Source organism: Coregonus clupeaformis, chromosome 20 (assembly GCF_020615455.1).
Source record: "Coregonus clupeaformis isolate EN_2021a chromosome 20, ASM2061545v1, whole genome shotgun sequence".
NCBI lineage: Eukaryota > Metazoa > Chordata > Actinopteri > Salmoniformes > Salmonidae > Coregonus > Coregonus clupeaformis.
This window is the reverse complement of record NC_059211.1, coordinates 60,803,382-60,822,213: the sequence shown is the minus strand read 5'-3', so window position 1 is coordinate 60,822,213 and position 18,832 is coordinate 60,803,382. Positions and strand designations below refer to the sequence as shown.

The 18,832-nt window shown below is 39.6% G+C and overlaps 1 protein-coding gene across 1 annotated transcript in view; it reads left to right on the top strand.

Moving 5' to 3' along the window:
• LOC123481510 overlaps window positions 1–16,682 on the top strand; it is a 57,467-nt gene extending 40,785 nt beyond the window's left edge. Inside the window, exons 2-6 of the mRNA XM_045205836.1 lie at window positions 10,898–11,179; window positions 11,351–11,623; window positions 14,524–14,574; window positions 15,186–15,266; window positions 16,612–16,682. Coding sequence (XP_045061771.1) covers window positions 10,898–11,179; window positions 11,351–11,623; window positions 14,524–14,574; window positions 15,186–15,266; window positions 16,612–16,682 — 758 coding nt within the window. The remainder of the gene's footprint in view (window positions 1–10,897; window positions 11,180–11,350; window positions 11,624–14,523; window positions 14,575–15,185; window positions 15,267–16,611) is intronic.
• Window positions 16,683–18,832: the final 2,150 nt, after the last annotated feature.

The following is an 18,832-nucleotide window of genomic DNA, read 5'->3' as shown; positions in this document are numbered from 1 at the left end:
CTGACCACAACACCTTCACCCAGTTCTCCTCTGAATCATTCAGATGTTCATTGGCAAACTTCAGACGGGCCTGTATATGTGCTTTCTTTAGCAGGGGGACCTTGCGGGCGCTGCAGGATTTCAGTCCTTCACGGCGTAGTGTGTTACCAATTGTTTTTTTGGTGACTATGGTCCCAGCTAACTTGAGATCATTGACAAGATCCTCCCATGTAGTTCTGGGCTGATTCCTAGCAGTTGTCATGATCATTGCAACTCCACAAGGTAATACTTGCATGGAGCCCCAGGCTGAGGGAGATTGACAGTTCTTTTGTGTTTCTTCCATTTGCGAATAATCACACCAACTGTTGTCACCTTCTCACCAAGCTGCTTGGCGATGGTCTTGTAGCCCATTCCAGCCTTGTGTAGGTCTACAATCTTGTCCCTGACATCCTTGGAGAGCTCTTTGGTCTTGGCCATGGTGGAGAGTTTGGAATCTGATTGGACCCAAGTGGGGCAGTGGTCTAAGGCACTGCATCACAGTGCTAGCTGTGCCACTAGAGATCCTGGTTCGAATCCAGGCTCTGTTGTAGCTGGTTGCAACCGGGAGACCGGCAGGGATGTTGCTCAGTTGGTAGAGCATGGTGTTTGCAACGCCAGGGTTGTGGGTTCGATTCCCATGGGGGGCCAATATGAAAATAATGTATGCATTCACTAACTGTAAGTTGCTCTGGATAAGAGCGTCTGCTAAATTATTAAAATGTAAAATTGATTGCTTCTGTGGACAGGTGTCTTTTATACAGGTAACAAGCTGAGATTAGGAGCACTCCCTTTAAGAGTGTGCTCCTAATCTCAGCTCGTTACCTGTATAAAAGTCTCCTGGGAGCCAGAAATCTTTCTGATTGAGAGGGGGTCAAATCCTTATTTCCCTCATTAAAATGCAAATCAATTTAACATTTTTGACGTGCGTTTTTCTGGATTTTTTTGTTGTTATTCTGTCTCTCACTGTTCAAATAAACCTACCATTAAAATTATAGACTGATCATTTCTTTGTCAGTGGGCAAACGTACAAAATCAGCAGGGGATCAAATGCTTTTTTCCCTCACTGTATATGAGACAGTTATCTCAATTGTACAAGCAATATCCTTCATGCTGAAAATATTTATACTAATATATACTAATGATTCACTTAAATCACTCAGTCATCTTATAAATTATAACCAAAACCAAATAACTAAACCAAATGTAGAATGACAATTCTTAATGATTCACTTTGGTCCTATCACTCAAAATTAAAACCCTCAACTTTTAGCACCCATTACCACTGTCAGAATGTACACTTATATTAACATACAGTAACATCCATAATCCTATTATGACTTTCCTCATCCTGAGAATAACTACAGATCATTATCTCAATGTATTCTTAATAGTATTCATTTAGCAGTGTATATACCTCCTACCCAAATAAGCAAATGTAGATAAATCCCAATTTATTATCAACACAGCTAAGCAACCCCTTTTTTCTCTGGCACGTAAATCTTCTGCCGTTTCTACATTATGTTCTTCAGACAGCTTCATATTTCAAAATGAATTGCCCATGACAATTTCACAACTACAATGTCTCATTCGAGTCACCTCCAACTCTACACCCCATTTTGTCTTGTCCATTTTGCCAACAATTATACCAATAACATTAGAAATGTTGTACCTGAACATATCTTTACCATTCTCACTCAATGGTGGACTTCTGTCCCACTCCCTCGATATAAAAACATGAGAGAAAATCAGTTTATTGCTTCACTTGGCTGTTGCACACCGGTTGCATGTAGAAGTGGTACTTTACAGTAACGTCTTCAACTCCTCTGATGTTCATCTTCAGCCGGTTCACAGACACAAACACAAAAACAATGCTCCACAGTGGCTTTTCCATCTTCCTCTTCTGGGTTGGAACACTCCTACAGTGGGACACATAGATGCAGGTATCTCTCTCTGCTACTTTCCCCTCCATATAGTTAGCCAGCAACACCTAGCATTAATCTCTCCACCTAGAGTCTGTCCAGCTCTTACTTCTGTAATCCTTTACTGACACAAAGCCTCCAAGGTGCAGAAAATGTCCATATTCTCCTGATAGGTTTGGGCAGAGTTGCCTTCACCCATGGAAAGAAAGTCTTAAAAACATTGTGAGGTGTGACACAGTATGCTACTTTCCCCTGTCTTCTTATCAGTCAGGAGAAGCCTCGAGATTAGGAAGTGCACATACTTGCAGCTTGTTGCAGTCCACTAGTTTTATAGACAGACCTCCTCCACATCCTGCCTTATACCACAAATATATATTTCACCTAAAACATTTAATCTAACCCATAACACATTAATTACTACTGCTCATATTCTTAATACAAGTTGCATATTTACCAAACATCCTCATGCAAGCAGTACTTCCCTCCTTTGGACACATGACTCACATCATGATTCATGCGTTCAAAAACAAAACAACGTTGCCTGTTAAACCAAAATAATAAATGACAACATTGATAATACCTTCACTTACTTGTATCCCATAAAGTAATTCAAGAATAGTAAAATGGACTAGGGACATGTATCCCTCATTCAGGGATAGTGCTCTCTCTCTCTGTCCTTGTCATGGTCCGAATCATATATTTAAGACTATTGTCAAATTATAAACTTCTTCATAATTATCAGTATTACACAGTACCCTCAACTCGGTATAATAAATCACCTTAAATTCCTCATCCCATGCCTCTAGGATTTCCAGTGTGGGTGATCAATTCACACTAGAAAGTCAGGACAGAGTTCAGAGGTCATTCAAACCCTTCAAAGAAATGTTCCATTCTCCCAAGCATACAGTAAGTCCTCCTGACATTTCTTCTCAAAATAAATTACGTGTGCACCCAAAACTTACTCAGAAAACCAAAACATACAATTCAGTGTGTGCCCTTTAAGACTTATCATCGCTAACTCGTGAAAAACTCATAAAATCGAAATAAAATCTCTATATTACCATTGTAATAGGTGGGTTGTGTGTGGTTATTTAAAAAACCCAATTGGAAAACAACAAACAAAAATAGCCAGGCCTTATTTAATTTGGTATCTCCCTTTTACGACCTAATAATAAGACTGCCAAATATTACTAACTTCGCCCCCCAGCCCACAGACTTGGGAAACATTCCAATGAGAGATAAGGAAATCTCCATTCTCCTGGAAGAGAAAGTATACATTTCATTAACATTCAGTTATAATCAGCAATCCAAAATGGTAATTACACACTAAACATGATTCACATATACCATTTCCTACCCTACATCAATAGTCGTTTGTTTTAATCTAATCCCTCATAACTATTCCAAAAGAAGATTCCATAACATCTCTCAAAAGATGAAAACCACTCAAGTTTCTCTGAGTTTACAATGAGTATTTTTAATTGATTACCCTTCAGACTTCATCCTCTGTAATTCTCACAATGATTATTCAAAACCCAAAATCTGCTCCTTTTGATCCCATATCAAATTATCCTAGTATCGTTACTTAATCAACAACATAGGAAATATATTTTCCCCCTTATATTGTTCCTGTCACCCCTCTAAATGTCATATTTAATTCATTCGCCAATATAATCAATTACTCCGCATAAGTAAGCCGTGATATTTTATCCCAGGTATCTATTAAAAAATAGTTTTAGACGTTGTCTCCTCCTCTGTAGCTCAGCTGGTAGAGCATGGCGCTTGTAACGCCAAGGTAGTGGGTTCGATCCCCAGGACCACCCATACACAAAAATGTATGCACGCATGACTGTAAGTCGCTTTGGATAAAAGCGTCTGCTAAATGGCATATTATTATTATTATTTATTTTCCTTAACATATACTGTAGGTGACTTCCATCAATCCTGGAAAAAAATACTCCCACTCAAAAGACATCAGATAAAACCATGTTTCATTAAGTTCACTACACCTTCTAATATACCTATAACCCCTGTTTGGTCATGTAATCTTCTCCACTTGTTGCATTGATGTTTTAAAATAACAACCTATTGTTTAATAACTTCAGAACTTACACATAATGTTTACTACTCCATCAGCCTAATAGTAAAAACGTACCAGAAACAGATTATCGTGTTTAGAATGAATGAACTGTCTGCATAACTCATTGTTTTCTAAAGAAACTATAGAATTTAATAATAATAATTAAAAATTGTCAAAGAACGTTTTATATTCAACTATTCAGACATCGGCTTCACATTATCCCAATGCGTCTTTACATCTCGATATACCCCAACGAGCACTACTCTCTTTCACCTGTTTATTAAATCATGGCATTAGTCAATTCTATCCACAAACCACTACTACTTACTAACATATTTGCATTCACATAACTAGAAATAATTATTTTAATACCAGTCTACTACAAACAATCCAATTCAACATTTCTCATCTCCTAATTAACCTACTTACTGTATCCTTCTAACACAGAAAACCCTCAACAATATCTATTTTTCTTTATCGCTGACTTTCCATCTAACGGTACTAATCATATGACAAATTATTTTTAAGTTATATTCAAAACAACCAAAACATCTATTTACAGTGATGCAACTTTAATTACTATGTTATCCTATGCCGCCATGTGTCGGTAAGACAATCCCTTTCCTATAATGTTATCAATTCACTCAGATGATCTAGGTCAATAGCATCAATGTAACAGTTTTGCTTCCATCCCTACCTGGGCTTGAACCAGGGACCCGCTGCACACATCGACAACAATTACCCTTGAAGCACCGTTACCCGTCGCTCCACAAAAAACGCGGTCCTTGCAAATCAAGGCAAACAACTACTTCCAGGTCGCAGATCAAGTTACGTCACCACTCTAAATGCTACTAGTTCACACCACTAACTAGCTAGCCCTTCCACACTGGTAACATTCACCCTTCTTTGACTTCCTTCTCCTCAGCAACCATTTATCTGTGTACACCAAACGTAACCCATAATGACACTTAAAGCTCTCTCACGTTCAGCGAGCCCCAGTGGCTAACACCCGCAGACAAAAACATTGAAACTCTTCCATTCTTACTAGTAGACCAAATAAAACCCATTCTCAAACATAGTTCTGCATTTACCTCTATCATAGGGTTTAAAAACTAACTTAACAATATTAACAATCAATTGCTGTAGTAGCTTCATGTTTGGTTCAGTTTATCCGTTACGATATTGTGTCAGTAATATTTATTTAGTGACCTCAACAAGAAGTTGCTATATTCCTCAGTCAATGTTATCTCTCATACTCTGCTTCCTTCCAACACTGCTTCATTATCCCTGATGTTTGTTTAATATTCCTTTTATTCTTTGAGTTCCCTTGCTTCACTTCCCATGAAGATAATACACTCGCTACCCTGTGCGTCGTCACTACACCCTTATTTTCCCCTGTTATCAACTAAGATCATAGCCACAGCTCTTGTGAAACCACCAATCCTCCATTATTAGAATACAGCAGGTCTAGGTAACCGTCCTTTCTAAGTAGGCTACAAGCAATAAACCAAAACACTTCCTATAGTTGAGAAGCATATATAGAATTTATATCCATAGTATCAATATCCAATTTATTGATACACATTATGTCACCATTCTCAATCGTCTAATCTAGCAAACCCTTAGGCAACGCAAAATTTTTTATAATAATGACTACCACGAAATCGTCTCACTATTCCTGTTAAATAAGTGAGTCTTTCCATTTGAACCAAACACTCTACAAACCTTCCATTCTACATTACCAAACCAAATACTTTGTAGTATCTGTCTAAGCAACACATACCCACAGTTTAATTACACTCAGAAACCCAGATTTGTTTACTCTATGCCATTACCCCAATGCTATTGAAATGAAACAGAAATCCCACAAATATCCCAATTACAATGGTTTTTCGTCTTAACATCTGATCCATAATGAAATTCCTTCACTTCACCACCTTAGCTCCACAATGATAATTAATTTAATGGAAACCCCAAATTGGCTTTGTACTATGTTATAAGTTACGTCTATAAATTCCAGTCCTTATGGGCAGTTTATTCCTTAAACCTTATCTCTATCACATGATCCATAAACGGCACCAACATCGAAAACTTTTATTTATCGCTTCCCACCCCTGACGTACATCTACGTTTGGGTGAGCAAGTTAATACATACATAAACTTAATCCTATTTCCACATCGTCACAAACTCCATATAGAACGTTATAAACTTCTTGGTTCTCACATCAAAGAATACTTCTGTGTTTTTTTTAACCAATTCTCAATCGACACTAATCAACTTCTTCAAACATGCTCCCAGCGGAACCCCAAAAAAACAGACTGTAATTTCCAGGATACTGCCCTGCCTGTCCCAGAAAATACAGACTTTTACACTACTCTCTAAAATAACCTCACAATCTCCATACCACTCCTTGATATTCTATGACCTAATTCTGTTCTATATCGAAACTTCTTATCCAAACTTATATCAAATTATCATATCCATTTCTATAACTTATTATGCACCCTTCAGATTCAAATTACTTTCTGCTCTTTGTTCATAAGATAGCCCATATGTTGTTCCATTGCCCTGTTGCTTAATTCCTTAGCTGACTTTTTTCTCCTTACTAATTACATGCCCAGGCCACCGTGCACTCATTAAATCGCATGCTTTATACGCCTCTTTTATATCATCTAAATCCCATTTCGTGTTGCTTATGACGATATTGTCAATTATATATTTTCGCGCTATCTGAAACGTATCCCTTTTGAAAACACCTTCTTGAGGATACTCATTATCTGTCCATGCTGATAAATCACCAAGATATTGTCCCACATAGAAAAATCCTAATTTACTTAACATCCATTCGCGCATTGTCTGATTAACATTACTATTACAAGAGACTTGTTCTAAATGCGGATTTGTCTGTAATAATTTCATCACTTTCTGTATCTCTCTTCGAGGTAAATGAAGCTCTGATTTACTCTTAATGGTGACAGTTTTTTTTTATTTACCGGTCTACTAAGCTGGCCATTCATTACTTATATTAGTTCATGCAATATTAGTAATCAAATACTTAAATGAAATCCCCACATTGATCTCTATTAAAATTCAGTTTGCCACTTTTGTCTTTGGTGCTATGATTCAACAGGCTCACTTGTATCTGTTCCCTGTCCTGGCCGTTTTGAGTAATTCACAAAGGACTAATTCTCTCTTCACCCAGGTACTCTACCTCTCATAAGGCTGAACCTCATTAATTTGTACTTCTCCTCTATAAGGCTTTTACAAAGGACTCTAACCTTAAACCTAGTACGTTAACCTTCAACCAAGGACTTGAACCTCTTTTCATCTAATACTTTATGATATCTTTCATATCAAAGGACTTAAACCTATTTTATAATGTCTTACAAGGACTTGAAACTTCAACAATGTCTATTCTTTCATCACAGGACTTGAACCTATGAACATTGTCTATTCCTTCAACACAGTACTTACTTTATAATGGGTTATGTCACTTTATAGGACTCAAACCTATTTTATAATGTTGTACACCTTATAATCTCATCATGTTGAGGACTCGAACCTCTGACCTTACTATAATGTCGTACCCATTAAAAGACCCTACACCCAATCTTGTTAAACCCATTCTCCTTCTCCTCTGTTGTTTTCTATTCATTACTCTGAACAAATCCTGCTTAGAATCATAGCACCCTGTTATTGTCTAATTTTATCTTTCTCCTTACATCCCTTACATAACTCAACACCACTCATCTTCCCCCTTTTAAAATATAGAATTTTAAATGTTCCTTACAGCTCAGCCTTACCACAGATAAGCAGAATTTGACATGAAAGTCTGCTTACCTGTTAGTTCGGCAGTGAACTGCATCCTGTTCGTTTAGACGCCAATCTGTTATGATGAGTTTCTCAGGTATCAAGTAATTCATGATGCAAGAAGATATTTAACACTTAGATGGAGAGTTCATTCAAATATTTAATAGGTACCGTGGTTCGCATAACAAAAGGCACGTGCTTCGCCTCTTGCCAGTCGAACTCACTGAACAAAGGAAATCTCTTACTTATATACTTTCAGTTACACGTTCCTTCAACAACATCTGTTAACCTTCAGTGGGCACTCCCTTCTTTGATGTTATTACCTTGTACTCCAAGTCAGTATATCATATATATCAATCATTCTAAGATAAACCCCCAGTAAGCTCCCTTGACATAATGGAATCCTTGTTATTCAGACTCTGTGGCACCAAGTCACTTATCTCATAAATTTAACCTGGTTCCCACCACACTGTGAAATTACATCATAACAATATGTAATGGGGATTTGATCAAAATAAACATTCAAAGGGCAAAGATTTCACACAATGAAACAATTGATGTGCACGCATTGGCAGGAGACAGTGGAGCACATTCTGGAGAGCTGAGTGAATACAATCTGGAAAAAGACGCCCATATATTCGCCACACACCCCTCCCATTCTTCTTGTCTCAACATTTTAAATTATACTCAAAACACATTATCTTTACACATTTTAGATGCTTTTCACTGACAGCCGCAACTCAATATTCAGCTGGGCCTATTGCCACGCGCGCTGCCCAAATTGCTGGCTTCCCAAGTAGGCATAGGCCTATTCACTTGTGATTTGAAACAATCCACAGATATATTTTTTGAAGAAGCTAATGATCCTCTGTGGCTAAGTCAAGCTCTTTGGTAAAGTATTTTGAGTTATTTTATTCAGACAGGAGTAATTATATTGTTTTTGGCAAAACATCAATTTACTTTAGGGAATGCCAGCATCCGAACAGTGCACTGTGCACCCGACAACTTTCCTTTCTAATTCGCAAGTGGCTGAAACCAGAGATCTGTATATACAGTGGCTTGCGAAAGTCTTCACCCCCCTTGGCATTTTTCCTATTTTGTTGCCTTACAACCTGGAATTAAAATTGATTTTTGGGGGGTTTGTATCATTTGATTTACACGACATGCCTACCACTTTGAAGACGCAAAATATTTTTTATTGTGAAACAAAGAAGAAATAAGACAATAAAACAGAAAACTTGAGCGTGCATAACTATTCTCATCTGACCAGAGTACCTTCTTCCATATGTTTGGGGAGTCTCCCACATGGCTTTTAAGTGAACACCAAACGTGTTTGCATATTTCTTTCTTTAAGCAACAGCTTTTTTCTGGCCACTCTTCCGTAAAGCCCAGCTCTGTGGAGTGTACGGCTTAAAGTAGTCCTATGGACAGATACTCCCATCTCCACTGTGGAGCTTTGCAACTCCTTAAGGGTTATCTTTGGTCTCTTTGTTGCCTCTCTGATTAATGCCCTCCTTGCCTGGTCCATGAGTTTTAGTGGGCAGCCCTCTCTTGGCAGGTTTGTTGTGGTGCCATATTCTTTAAAAAAATTTATAATGGATTTAATGGTGCTCCGTGGGATGTTCAAAGTTTCTGATATTTTTTTATAACCCAACCCTGATCTGTACTTCTCCACAACTTTGTCCCTGACCTGTTTGGAGAGCTCCTTGGTCTTCATGGTGCCGCTTGCTTGTTGGTGCCCCTTGCTTAGTGGTGTTGCAGACTCTGGGGCCTTTCAGAACAGGTGTGTATATATACTGAGATCATGTGACGGATCATGTGACACTTTGTACACAGGTGGACTTTATTTAACTAATTATGTGACTTCTGAAGGTAACTGGTTGCACCAGATCTTATTTAGGGGCTTTAAAAAAAAAATCACTTCACCAGTTTGGACTATTTTGTGTATGTCCATTACATGAAATCCGAATAAAAATCAATTTAAATGACAGGTTGTAATGCAACAAAATAGGAAAAACAAATACTTTTGCAAGGCACTGTAATGACGAGATACTCATGTCTCCGCACTAACAATAGGAGTCTTTGTCCCAAAGGCGGGAATGCAGGCGACAAGCTTAGGTCGGCATATTATGCCCATAGAAAAATATTGGGTTTATTCAGGACAGATTTTGGCTAGAGTGAGCTCTCTCGCTATAGATGAAATAAATTATTATGAACTTCACAGGGTGGAGAAAGTGCAGGGTGATCTTGATGCTCCTTTCCAATAAATATCGAGGGTCTCATTCTGGTGACATGATGATCAATGCTTGACTGCCGTTGATTATCTCATAATGTAGATAGTTTACGCCCACTATAGCTGTGAGCTGTTGGCTAGAGCGCATGTGCCTAGACCAGATTGGGCAGATTTGCTATATAATGGGCCTTCTGTAACTCAATTGGTAGAGCATGGCGCTTGCAACACCAGGGTTGTGGGTTCGATTCCCACGGGGGGCCAGTATGAAAAATGTATGCACTCACTAACTGTAAGTCGCGCTGGATAAGAGCGTCTGCTAAATGACTAAAATGTAAATAATGCAACAGTTTTTGTGACAAACCATCAGCAGAGTTGAAAATGCGATGGAAACCGTATTGTTTCATTCGGTACATGGGAATTTAACGGATAAAGTTATTTGTATGTGCACTACATCATCACACACAGCCTTTTATCCGCAGAAAGTCAGTTTGATGGAAACATACTGTATCTCTGGTAGAAAAATGTTCATATTGTTTTATGCATATTTTTGAATATTTGCATGAAAATCTGTTTCAAATAGGATGGAAACCTAGCTGGTGATATAATAGTGGACAGCCTCCGAGGCAGGGTGTAGACAAAGATTTTCATCTGTGGTGTAGTCTAGATCAATCTCCGCTCAAGCCCAGCAAGCAGAATTCTAGACATAAAAAGTAAAAAGTTGATAATGTCAGTTCAATACCAATAGGGTTAGGACCACATATTTATACCCTAACCATAATGTGTTACCCTGGATACATTGATACTCTAAAACATGTATGAAATGTCTGCTTTTCCAGATCTTTATCATAAAGTGGGAGGTGAGCTCGTGTTGAAGCCAGACAAGTCCACAGTGCTTGGCCCCATCACAAGCATCCTATGGAAGCATGGGAAGAACAAGGTGACAGAGTGGGACAATCACTTTGGTCTGGACATTTATGTTCCCTTCAAAGAGCGCACAACCCTGGACCTGGCTACTGGAGAGCTGAGAATCAGTGGCTTGACGAAAACAGACAGTGGAGTTTTTTCTGTGGAGTTCAACAGCAAACTGCTTGACAAGACATATAAACTATCTGTTATCAGTAAGTGTTTCCGTGTGTGTGTGTGTGGGGGGCATACGTCCGTGTGTGTGCATACGTCTGTGTGTATATACATGCGTGTATGTGTGTGTGTGGTTGTGTAGAAACAGCAGGTTATTCAGTGTCTCAGAAGCATTTTCCCAAATTATTCCTGTTTCTTTCCTCTATTTACAGAGGCAGTCCCCAAACCCACAATCACTTCTTCCTGTAACCCAGATAAAACCTCCTGCATTCTGTCCTGTGAAGGCGACACCACTGATGCTGAACCCATCACCTACAGCTGGAAAGTGGGAGAGGGGGAGTGGGAGGTCTTAGACAAACAGCTGAATATCTCTAAAAGCGACACTAGCAAACCAAACAATGGTTACAAGTACATCTGCAAGCTGAATAACTCTGTTAGTGGGGAAGGGGAAGTCAGTGAGCCAGTTGTAGAGGTGTTTGTCTCAGGTTAGTGGACACTCATAAGTATGCTACAGTCATATGTATTGATATGTCAGTAACACTGCTAGTGTTGTAGGACATTTTGAATGCTGCACTATGTTGAATACCTGATCAACTCCTGTCAAAGTATCAATACTAAATGTGTTTTCATTTCAGAGCCTTCCATCAGAGATGTTGTTGTTGTTGTGGTCACTGCCATCGTAGCGTTTGTTTTCATCATCTTAACAGGTAAGAACAGCACATACATAGTAACAGAGCACTGCACATGTACATAGTTCTGAAGCACATATTGACATAACAGCAGCAACAACAGTGAGCTATACCCCCTGAAGGGGATACCTGTTCTACCTGTATTTACAGTAGTGTTCAGGCTACTGCTACAGACAAGACAGGGGGTTAGATGCACCACCTGCCGTAGGGCACAGTCTTCATAATGTGTCACAGTGAGGCACCAATTTGGACCTCGCAGAGTATGGATTAGCCTAATCTGAATTAATTAATTAATCAGCAAAAAGGACCGTAATCACTTTGTGGTAACCTAAAAATATGTTTAGAGTTCAATGGATATTAGATGTGAAATCGCTGGCTATGTTATTTTACAGGTGTGCAGGTACTGTATGCAGCTTGTTTATTGGTGCTCTCAGAAATGGTTTCTTATTGCAGCTTAAGCATGTATTTGTGGGTAAAGTTATATTCAATAGCTGACAGAATATTAATGCAGACTTGTACTTTAAGAAGTTATAAAATATTTGTATTTTTACTCCCCAGGTTGGTTGGTGAGGAAGAAAAAAAACGGTAGGATGATTCTCTGTCTCTTCCTGGTTCAACTCTTCATACTCACTGATTCACCAAAATGTTACACAATGTGAATTTCATTTGATTGAAAGTGTCTTGATAATGTCTTAAATTAGAGCTTATGCTTAAAGCATTCATCTATTGCAGGGGTAGACAACCCTGGTCCTGGAGTTCTGCAGGCACTTCATGTTTTTGATTTAACTGACCTGGAAGACCAGGTGTGTTGAATTTAGGCAATCACTGAACTGATCAATTAGCTCAGTTGGTCTGGTGTGGTGCCTAGTTGGAAGAAAATCCTGCAGTACCTCCAGCACTCCAGGAACAGGGATGCCTATCCCTGTTACAAATCAAAAAGTTACATCTTCAGACTTCTCCCATCATCATTCAATATTGTCACAACAAAGATGTTTGAGAATGCTAAACTGATCTATTCTCTCTTCAGCTAATGCCGGTGATGGAAACAACCAAACCACAGGCAAGTCATCCAGCTAATTTAAGACGTCATAAAGCAGAAGTAGCATAAATGCTTATCTGCATATCTCAGAATATCACGATAACATAGATTGCTATTTTATTTGAATTCTGTTGTTGATGACTTTTAGTAGGAAGTTGCTATGTCAACCAGAAGGTAACACAAGTTGTGTGTTCCAGCCAGCAGATCCAACAGTCCTAAAGATGAGTCAAAGTTAAAGGGTAGATTTACTTTTACTGACTTTATTGTCCCCATGGGGAAGTTTTGTTGCAGTGTCATGTACACATTTAAAGTGGTGTTTAAATACAAAACAAATTGACAATACAACTGTCATAACAGTTACATACCAATAAAAAGAGACTAGCCTGCTGGCCTTACTGGGTCGATAGGAACATTAGCCTGCTGGCCTTACTGGGTCGATAGGAACATTAGCCTGCTGGCCTTACTGGGTCGATAGGAACATTAGCCTGCTGGCCTTACTGGGTCGATAGGAACATTAGCCTGCTGGCCTTACTGGGTCAATAGGAACATTAGCCTGCTGGCCATACTGGGTCGATAGGAACATTAACCTGCTGGCCTTACTGGGTGGATAGGAACATTAACCTGCTGGCCTTACTGGGTCAATAGGAACATTAGCCTGCTGGCCTTACTGGGTCAATAGGAACATTAGCCCAAGCTATTTAGGAGGGATATCACACCCGGCACAAATTAATGTCTAGTTCTGTTTTTCCTGTCGAGGGGTGCCCTATACCTGCACCCAGAGGGGAGTAGTTCAAAGTCCGGGTACAGGGGGTGGCTTGGGTCTAAAATGATTTTGTGAGCCTGGCGGAGGGCCCTGACCTTAAAGATCTCATCCAGCCCTGTCTGTTTAGCATTGCCTAACCAACAAACAATACAAAAAGTGAAAATAATCTCAATGAAAGATTTGTAAAACAGTCAGTATAGTACAGTCAACATTAAAAGATCCCAGCTTTTTGAGAAAGTACAGTCTCTGTTGACTCTTTTTGTAGATCAGGTCTGTACATTTACTCCACTGAAGCTTATTGTCCAAGAGGACACACATATATTTTTTATTCCTCTACAATCTATATGTTCTGACCTCTGATAGATGTTGCAGAGGTAGGTGTTGTACGCTTCCTGAAGTCTATGCACATCTCTTTGGTCTTGTTGGTATTGAGGACCAAGTGTGATCCGTCACACCCCTCTACAAAATCATTTAGGACCGGGCCATGGTGTTCCTTGTCATCAGGCTGATCAAGGCAGTGTCATCAGTGAACTTAATGAGGTGTCTGTCAGGATGGGAACAGGTACAGCTGTTAGTGTACAAGGTGTACAGGAGTGGGGACCAAACACATCCCTGAGGAGAGCCTGTGTTGGTGGTGCGTATGTCCGACACGTGGGGACCTACTTTGACCCGCTGTGACCTCTGGCTCAGGACGTCCAACAGCCACAGAACCAACCCCCCATCTAAGGAACATGCTTTTGGTCATGTACTGTAGCATGTTATTGCGCTAACACTAGTAGCAATGCCCCCCGTCTACCACTGCTGAAAAGATATAATCTACTGTGTATTATAAGTACAGGAGTGTTTCTTTCAAATGATCAGATTAGAGAAAGTTTGCCCTTCTGTTCTCCTTAGCAGCTGAAGCCAGCGGATCCAACAGTCCTAAAGATGAGTCAAAGCCTGAGGGTAAGACACAGTGGCATTCACCTGGAATTCTGCCACTTACCATCCTTTTCATTGTCATCCAGAAGTGAACACAACAAATACTAATATGGTCTGTGTATGAGAATGTTAAGGTAAACTTTTCTCTCTTCTCCTCAACTAAAGGCAGTGATGTAGTCCAGCAAGCCCCAGGCAAGTCATCCAGTTAATTTCAGACTGTATAAAGTAGAAGTAACTTCTTTAAAGATGTAATATACAGAAATCACTAAGTTTCCTGGTTGATAAAATTGTAATAGTTTGCCTAATTTCAGATTATGTGAAAAAACAAGCAGTCATTGTGTAGAGAATCATTGTACCATCTAAACCGCTGTGAAATATATTTTTCCATAACCAAAAATATTGTATATTCAGTTGTTTGAAGCTGGTGTACAAAACCAAAATGGGAAGCATAGAAATAGAACAGATTTACCACTTCTTAGACTTGCTTAAAACGGGAATGAAAGATCTATAACTCACATTTCTATGTGAATTTGGCTGGGTCGCCCAAAAAGTGACATATCGTAGCTTTAAGCAGTGTTTGATGCAGTAGGAGAGAGGCTGTAGTTAATGTTTTCCTTCTACGTGTGATTCTGCAGGGGTTAAGGTTCCGCAAACGGCCAACCCCAAAACAGGGGAAGACGACGCAGACAAAGCTGGAAAGGGGCAGGGGAAGGGAGGTGTGTATGAAACTTAAGCAGATAGTTTAACCGGTAACAGAGTGCTCTGGCAGTTACAGTGAACTCCAACCATATTTGTCCGGATGATTTGATTCCTGTAACATTATACTGTGTATTATAAGGATAGAGGGTTCATCTAGAACAGGGGTGTCAAACTCATTCCATGAAGGGCTTAGTGTCTGAGTTTTTTATTTTTTTATTTTTATTAAGACCTAGACAACCAGGAGTTCTGTACTAATTAGTGACCTTAATTCATCAATCAAGTACAAGGGAGGAGTGAAAACCCGCAGACACTCGGCACTCTGTGGAATGAGTTTGACACGTGATCTAGAGGGTTACTAGAAATGATCTCATTAGAAAAAGTGTATCCTTCTGTTCTCATTAGCAGATGAACCTAGCGGATCCAACAGTCCTAAAGATGAGTCAAAGTGTTAGGGTAAGGCACAGTGGCATTCACCTGGAATTTTGCCATCTACTATGTTGTTTACCTTGAGGATTGTTAGAGCCAGTTTGTGGTCCAGAATAGACAAACTAGGAAATCCCTGTACTGTTTGATTGTTGTAGCTTGTGAGGGTGTGAAGGGAGACCAGGGATGTGTGTGCGCGTGCGTGCTTACCTGCATGTGTATGTATGATTAAGTCCAACTCTTCTGTTGTGTGTTTTCTTGCCAGAAACCACACCGTTGATGGAGTAGAAAGACAGACTGTAAAGAATCCAGTGTTTTAGGATGTTAAGTCTGAGTCTGAGAAAGACAGTAACCACAATATTTATTAAGAAAGCATTTGGAAGTGCTCACATTGTTATTACATTGTTATTATGTGTGTGATCAACATGTGGGATTTTTCTTTTAATTTGGATGCCATGAAAGTCAAACATTGAACACGTGAGATTGGTGTTGGCATTCTTAAAGCCAGACTCTGTGTCAGTTTCGTCATTTTGTTTACTTTGTATGTTTTGTTTCGTTGCGTCAGCAAAACAAACCCAGGCATGATGTCATAACATACTCTAGAGTCTAGGCTACCTGACAGAAATCTGACCTGCAATTTGTAAACAAAACTGCTGTATTTATAACTCATAAAAACGTATTTATCACTTTGAAATGACCCAAATGGCAACTTAAGCTTTCATCTATCCATTTCGAGATATATTAATCAAAAAAAGAAATGTGATATTTTATTTGGGACTGAGTCTGGCTTTAAAGGAAAGGAAGAACACCTGTTATTGCATTTATAACATAAGACCAAGAGTTTTTCCAGACCATGTGATCTGACCAGGGAAAACTCCTGGCCCTAGTCATTAGTAATGTTTTGTGTCATGAGCTCTGATCTCTATTGCTTCCTTCCAGGTGGGGAAGTGAGGACCACAAAAATGGGGTTTGAAGGCTCTCAGTACATGCCTCCAAATCTGTTACATTGAGACAAACGACCAAGAAGAGAGAAACATGTTTGAACGGTTGGAGATGTTTTTAATTAAATATATAATGAAGGAAACAACAGGCAAATATTGCAAATAGTAACTTGCATTCAATCAGATGAAGTACAGTGAGCTACAAAGTATTGGCACAGAGACATATTTTGTTATTTTGGCTCTGTACTCCAGCACTTTGGATTTGAAATTAGATAATGACTATAAGGTTAAAGTGTAGACTGTCAGCTTTAACCCGATATGGATGAGAATACCCTCAAATTAAAGCTGACAGTCAGTCTGCACTTTAACCTCATAGTCATTGTGTCATTTAAAAATCCAAAGTGCTGGAGTACAAAGCCAAAACAACCAAAAAATGTGTGACTGTCCCAACAATTTTGGAGCTCACTGTATAATGTGATGAGCTGTGTGCTTTATGAACTTACAGTACTTCAGAAATTTGAGGGCAATATTTGTATCTCAGAACATTTGGTGATTGACAAAAACAAGAGATTCTTACCCTTTCTCACAATTCATACCTCGTCTTTACATATCTCCATCAATTTGTGCAGGTTGTTTTTGTTGTTTGAAGCCATAGTATCAATCACTTTGTGGTTGTATGATACCTTTTCAGGTATTTTCCCCAGAGCGCTTTATGCCAACCCACTCCACTTTCTGTTTTAAATGTTTTATTACTAAAAGAGAGTCCTCTGCAGTACTGAGATGTTGTATTACTAACAACAATGGTGCATGTGTATTTGTTTTAATACCTTAATGTTTTAATTTGACAAACACAGTGGTTGTCTTCATCAAATTCCTTCAAATGTCCCTCTGGTATACAGAGCTGGTCATTATTTTGGTGGAGGAGGAATAATGGTCTAGGGTTGTTTTTCATGGTTTGGGCTAGGCCCCTTAGTTCCAGTGAAGGGAAATCTTAACACTACAGCATACAATGACATTCTGTGCTTCCAACTACAGTGGGGAGAACAAGTATTTGATACACTGCCGATTTTGCAGGTTTTCCTACTTACAAAGCATGTAGAGGTCTGTAATTTTTATCATAGGTACACTTCATCTGTGAGAGACGGAATCTAAAACAAAAATCCAGAAAATCACATTGTATGATTTTTACGTAATTAATTTGCATTTTATTGCATGACATAAGTATTTGATACATCAGAAAAGCAGAACTTAATATTTGGTACAGAAACCTTTGTTTGCAATTACAGAGATCATACGTTTCCTGTAGGTCTTGACCAGGTTTGCACACACTGCAGCAGGGATTTTGGCCCACTCCTCCATACCTTCTCCAGATCCTTCAGGTTTCGGGGCTGTCGCTGGGCAATACGGACTTTCAGATCCCTCCTAAGATTTTCTATTGGGTTCAGGTCTGGAGACTGGCTAGGCCACTCCAGGACCTTGAGATGCTTCTTACGGAGCCACTCCTTAGTTGCCCTGGCTGTGTGTTTCGGGTCGTTGTCATGCTGGAAGACCGAGCCACGACCCATCTTCAATGCTCTTACTGAGGGAAGGAGGTTGTTGGCCAAGATCTCGCGGCATGGCCCCATCCATCCCCCCCTCAATACGGTGCAGTCGTCCTGTCCCCTTTGCAGAAAAGCATCCCCAAAGAATGATGTTTCCACCTCCATGCTTCACGGTTGGGATGGTGTTCTTGGGGTTGTACTCATCCTTCTTCTTCCTCCAAACACGGCGAGTGGAGTTTAGACCAAAAAGCTCTATTTTTGTCTCATCAGACCACATGACCTTCTCCCATTCCTCCTCTGGATCATCCAGATGGTCATTGGCAAACTTCAGACGGGCCTGGACATGCATGGCTTGAGCAGAGGGACCTTGCGTGCGCTGCAGGATTTTTAGTGTTAGGGTGTAGTGTGTTACTAATGGTTTTCTTTGAGACTGTGGTCCCAGCTCTCTTCAGGTCATTGACCAGGTCCTGCCGTGTAGTTCTGGGCTGATCCCTCACCTTCCTCATGATCATTGATGCCCCACGAGGTGAGATCTTGCATGGAGCCCCAGACCGAGGGTGATTGACCGTCATCTTGAACTTCTTCCATTTTCTAATAATTGCGCAAACAGTTGTTGCCTTCTCACCAAGCTGCTTGCCTATTGTCCTGTAGCCCATCCCAGCCTTGTGCAGGTCTACA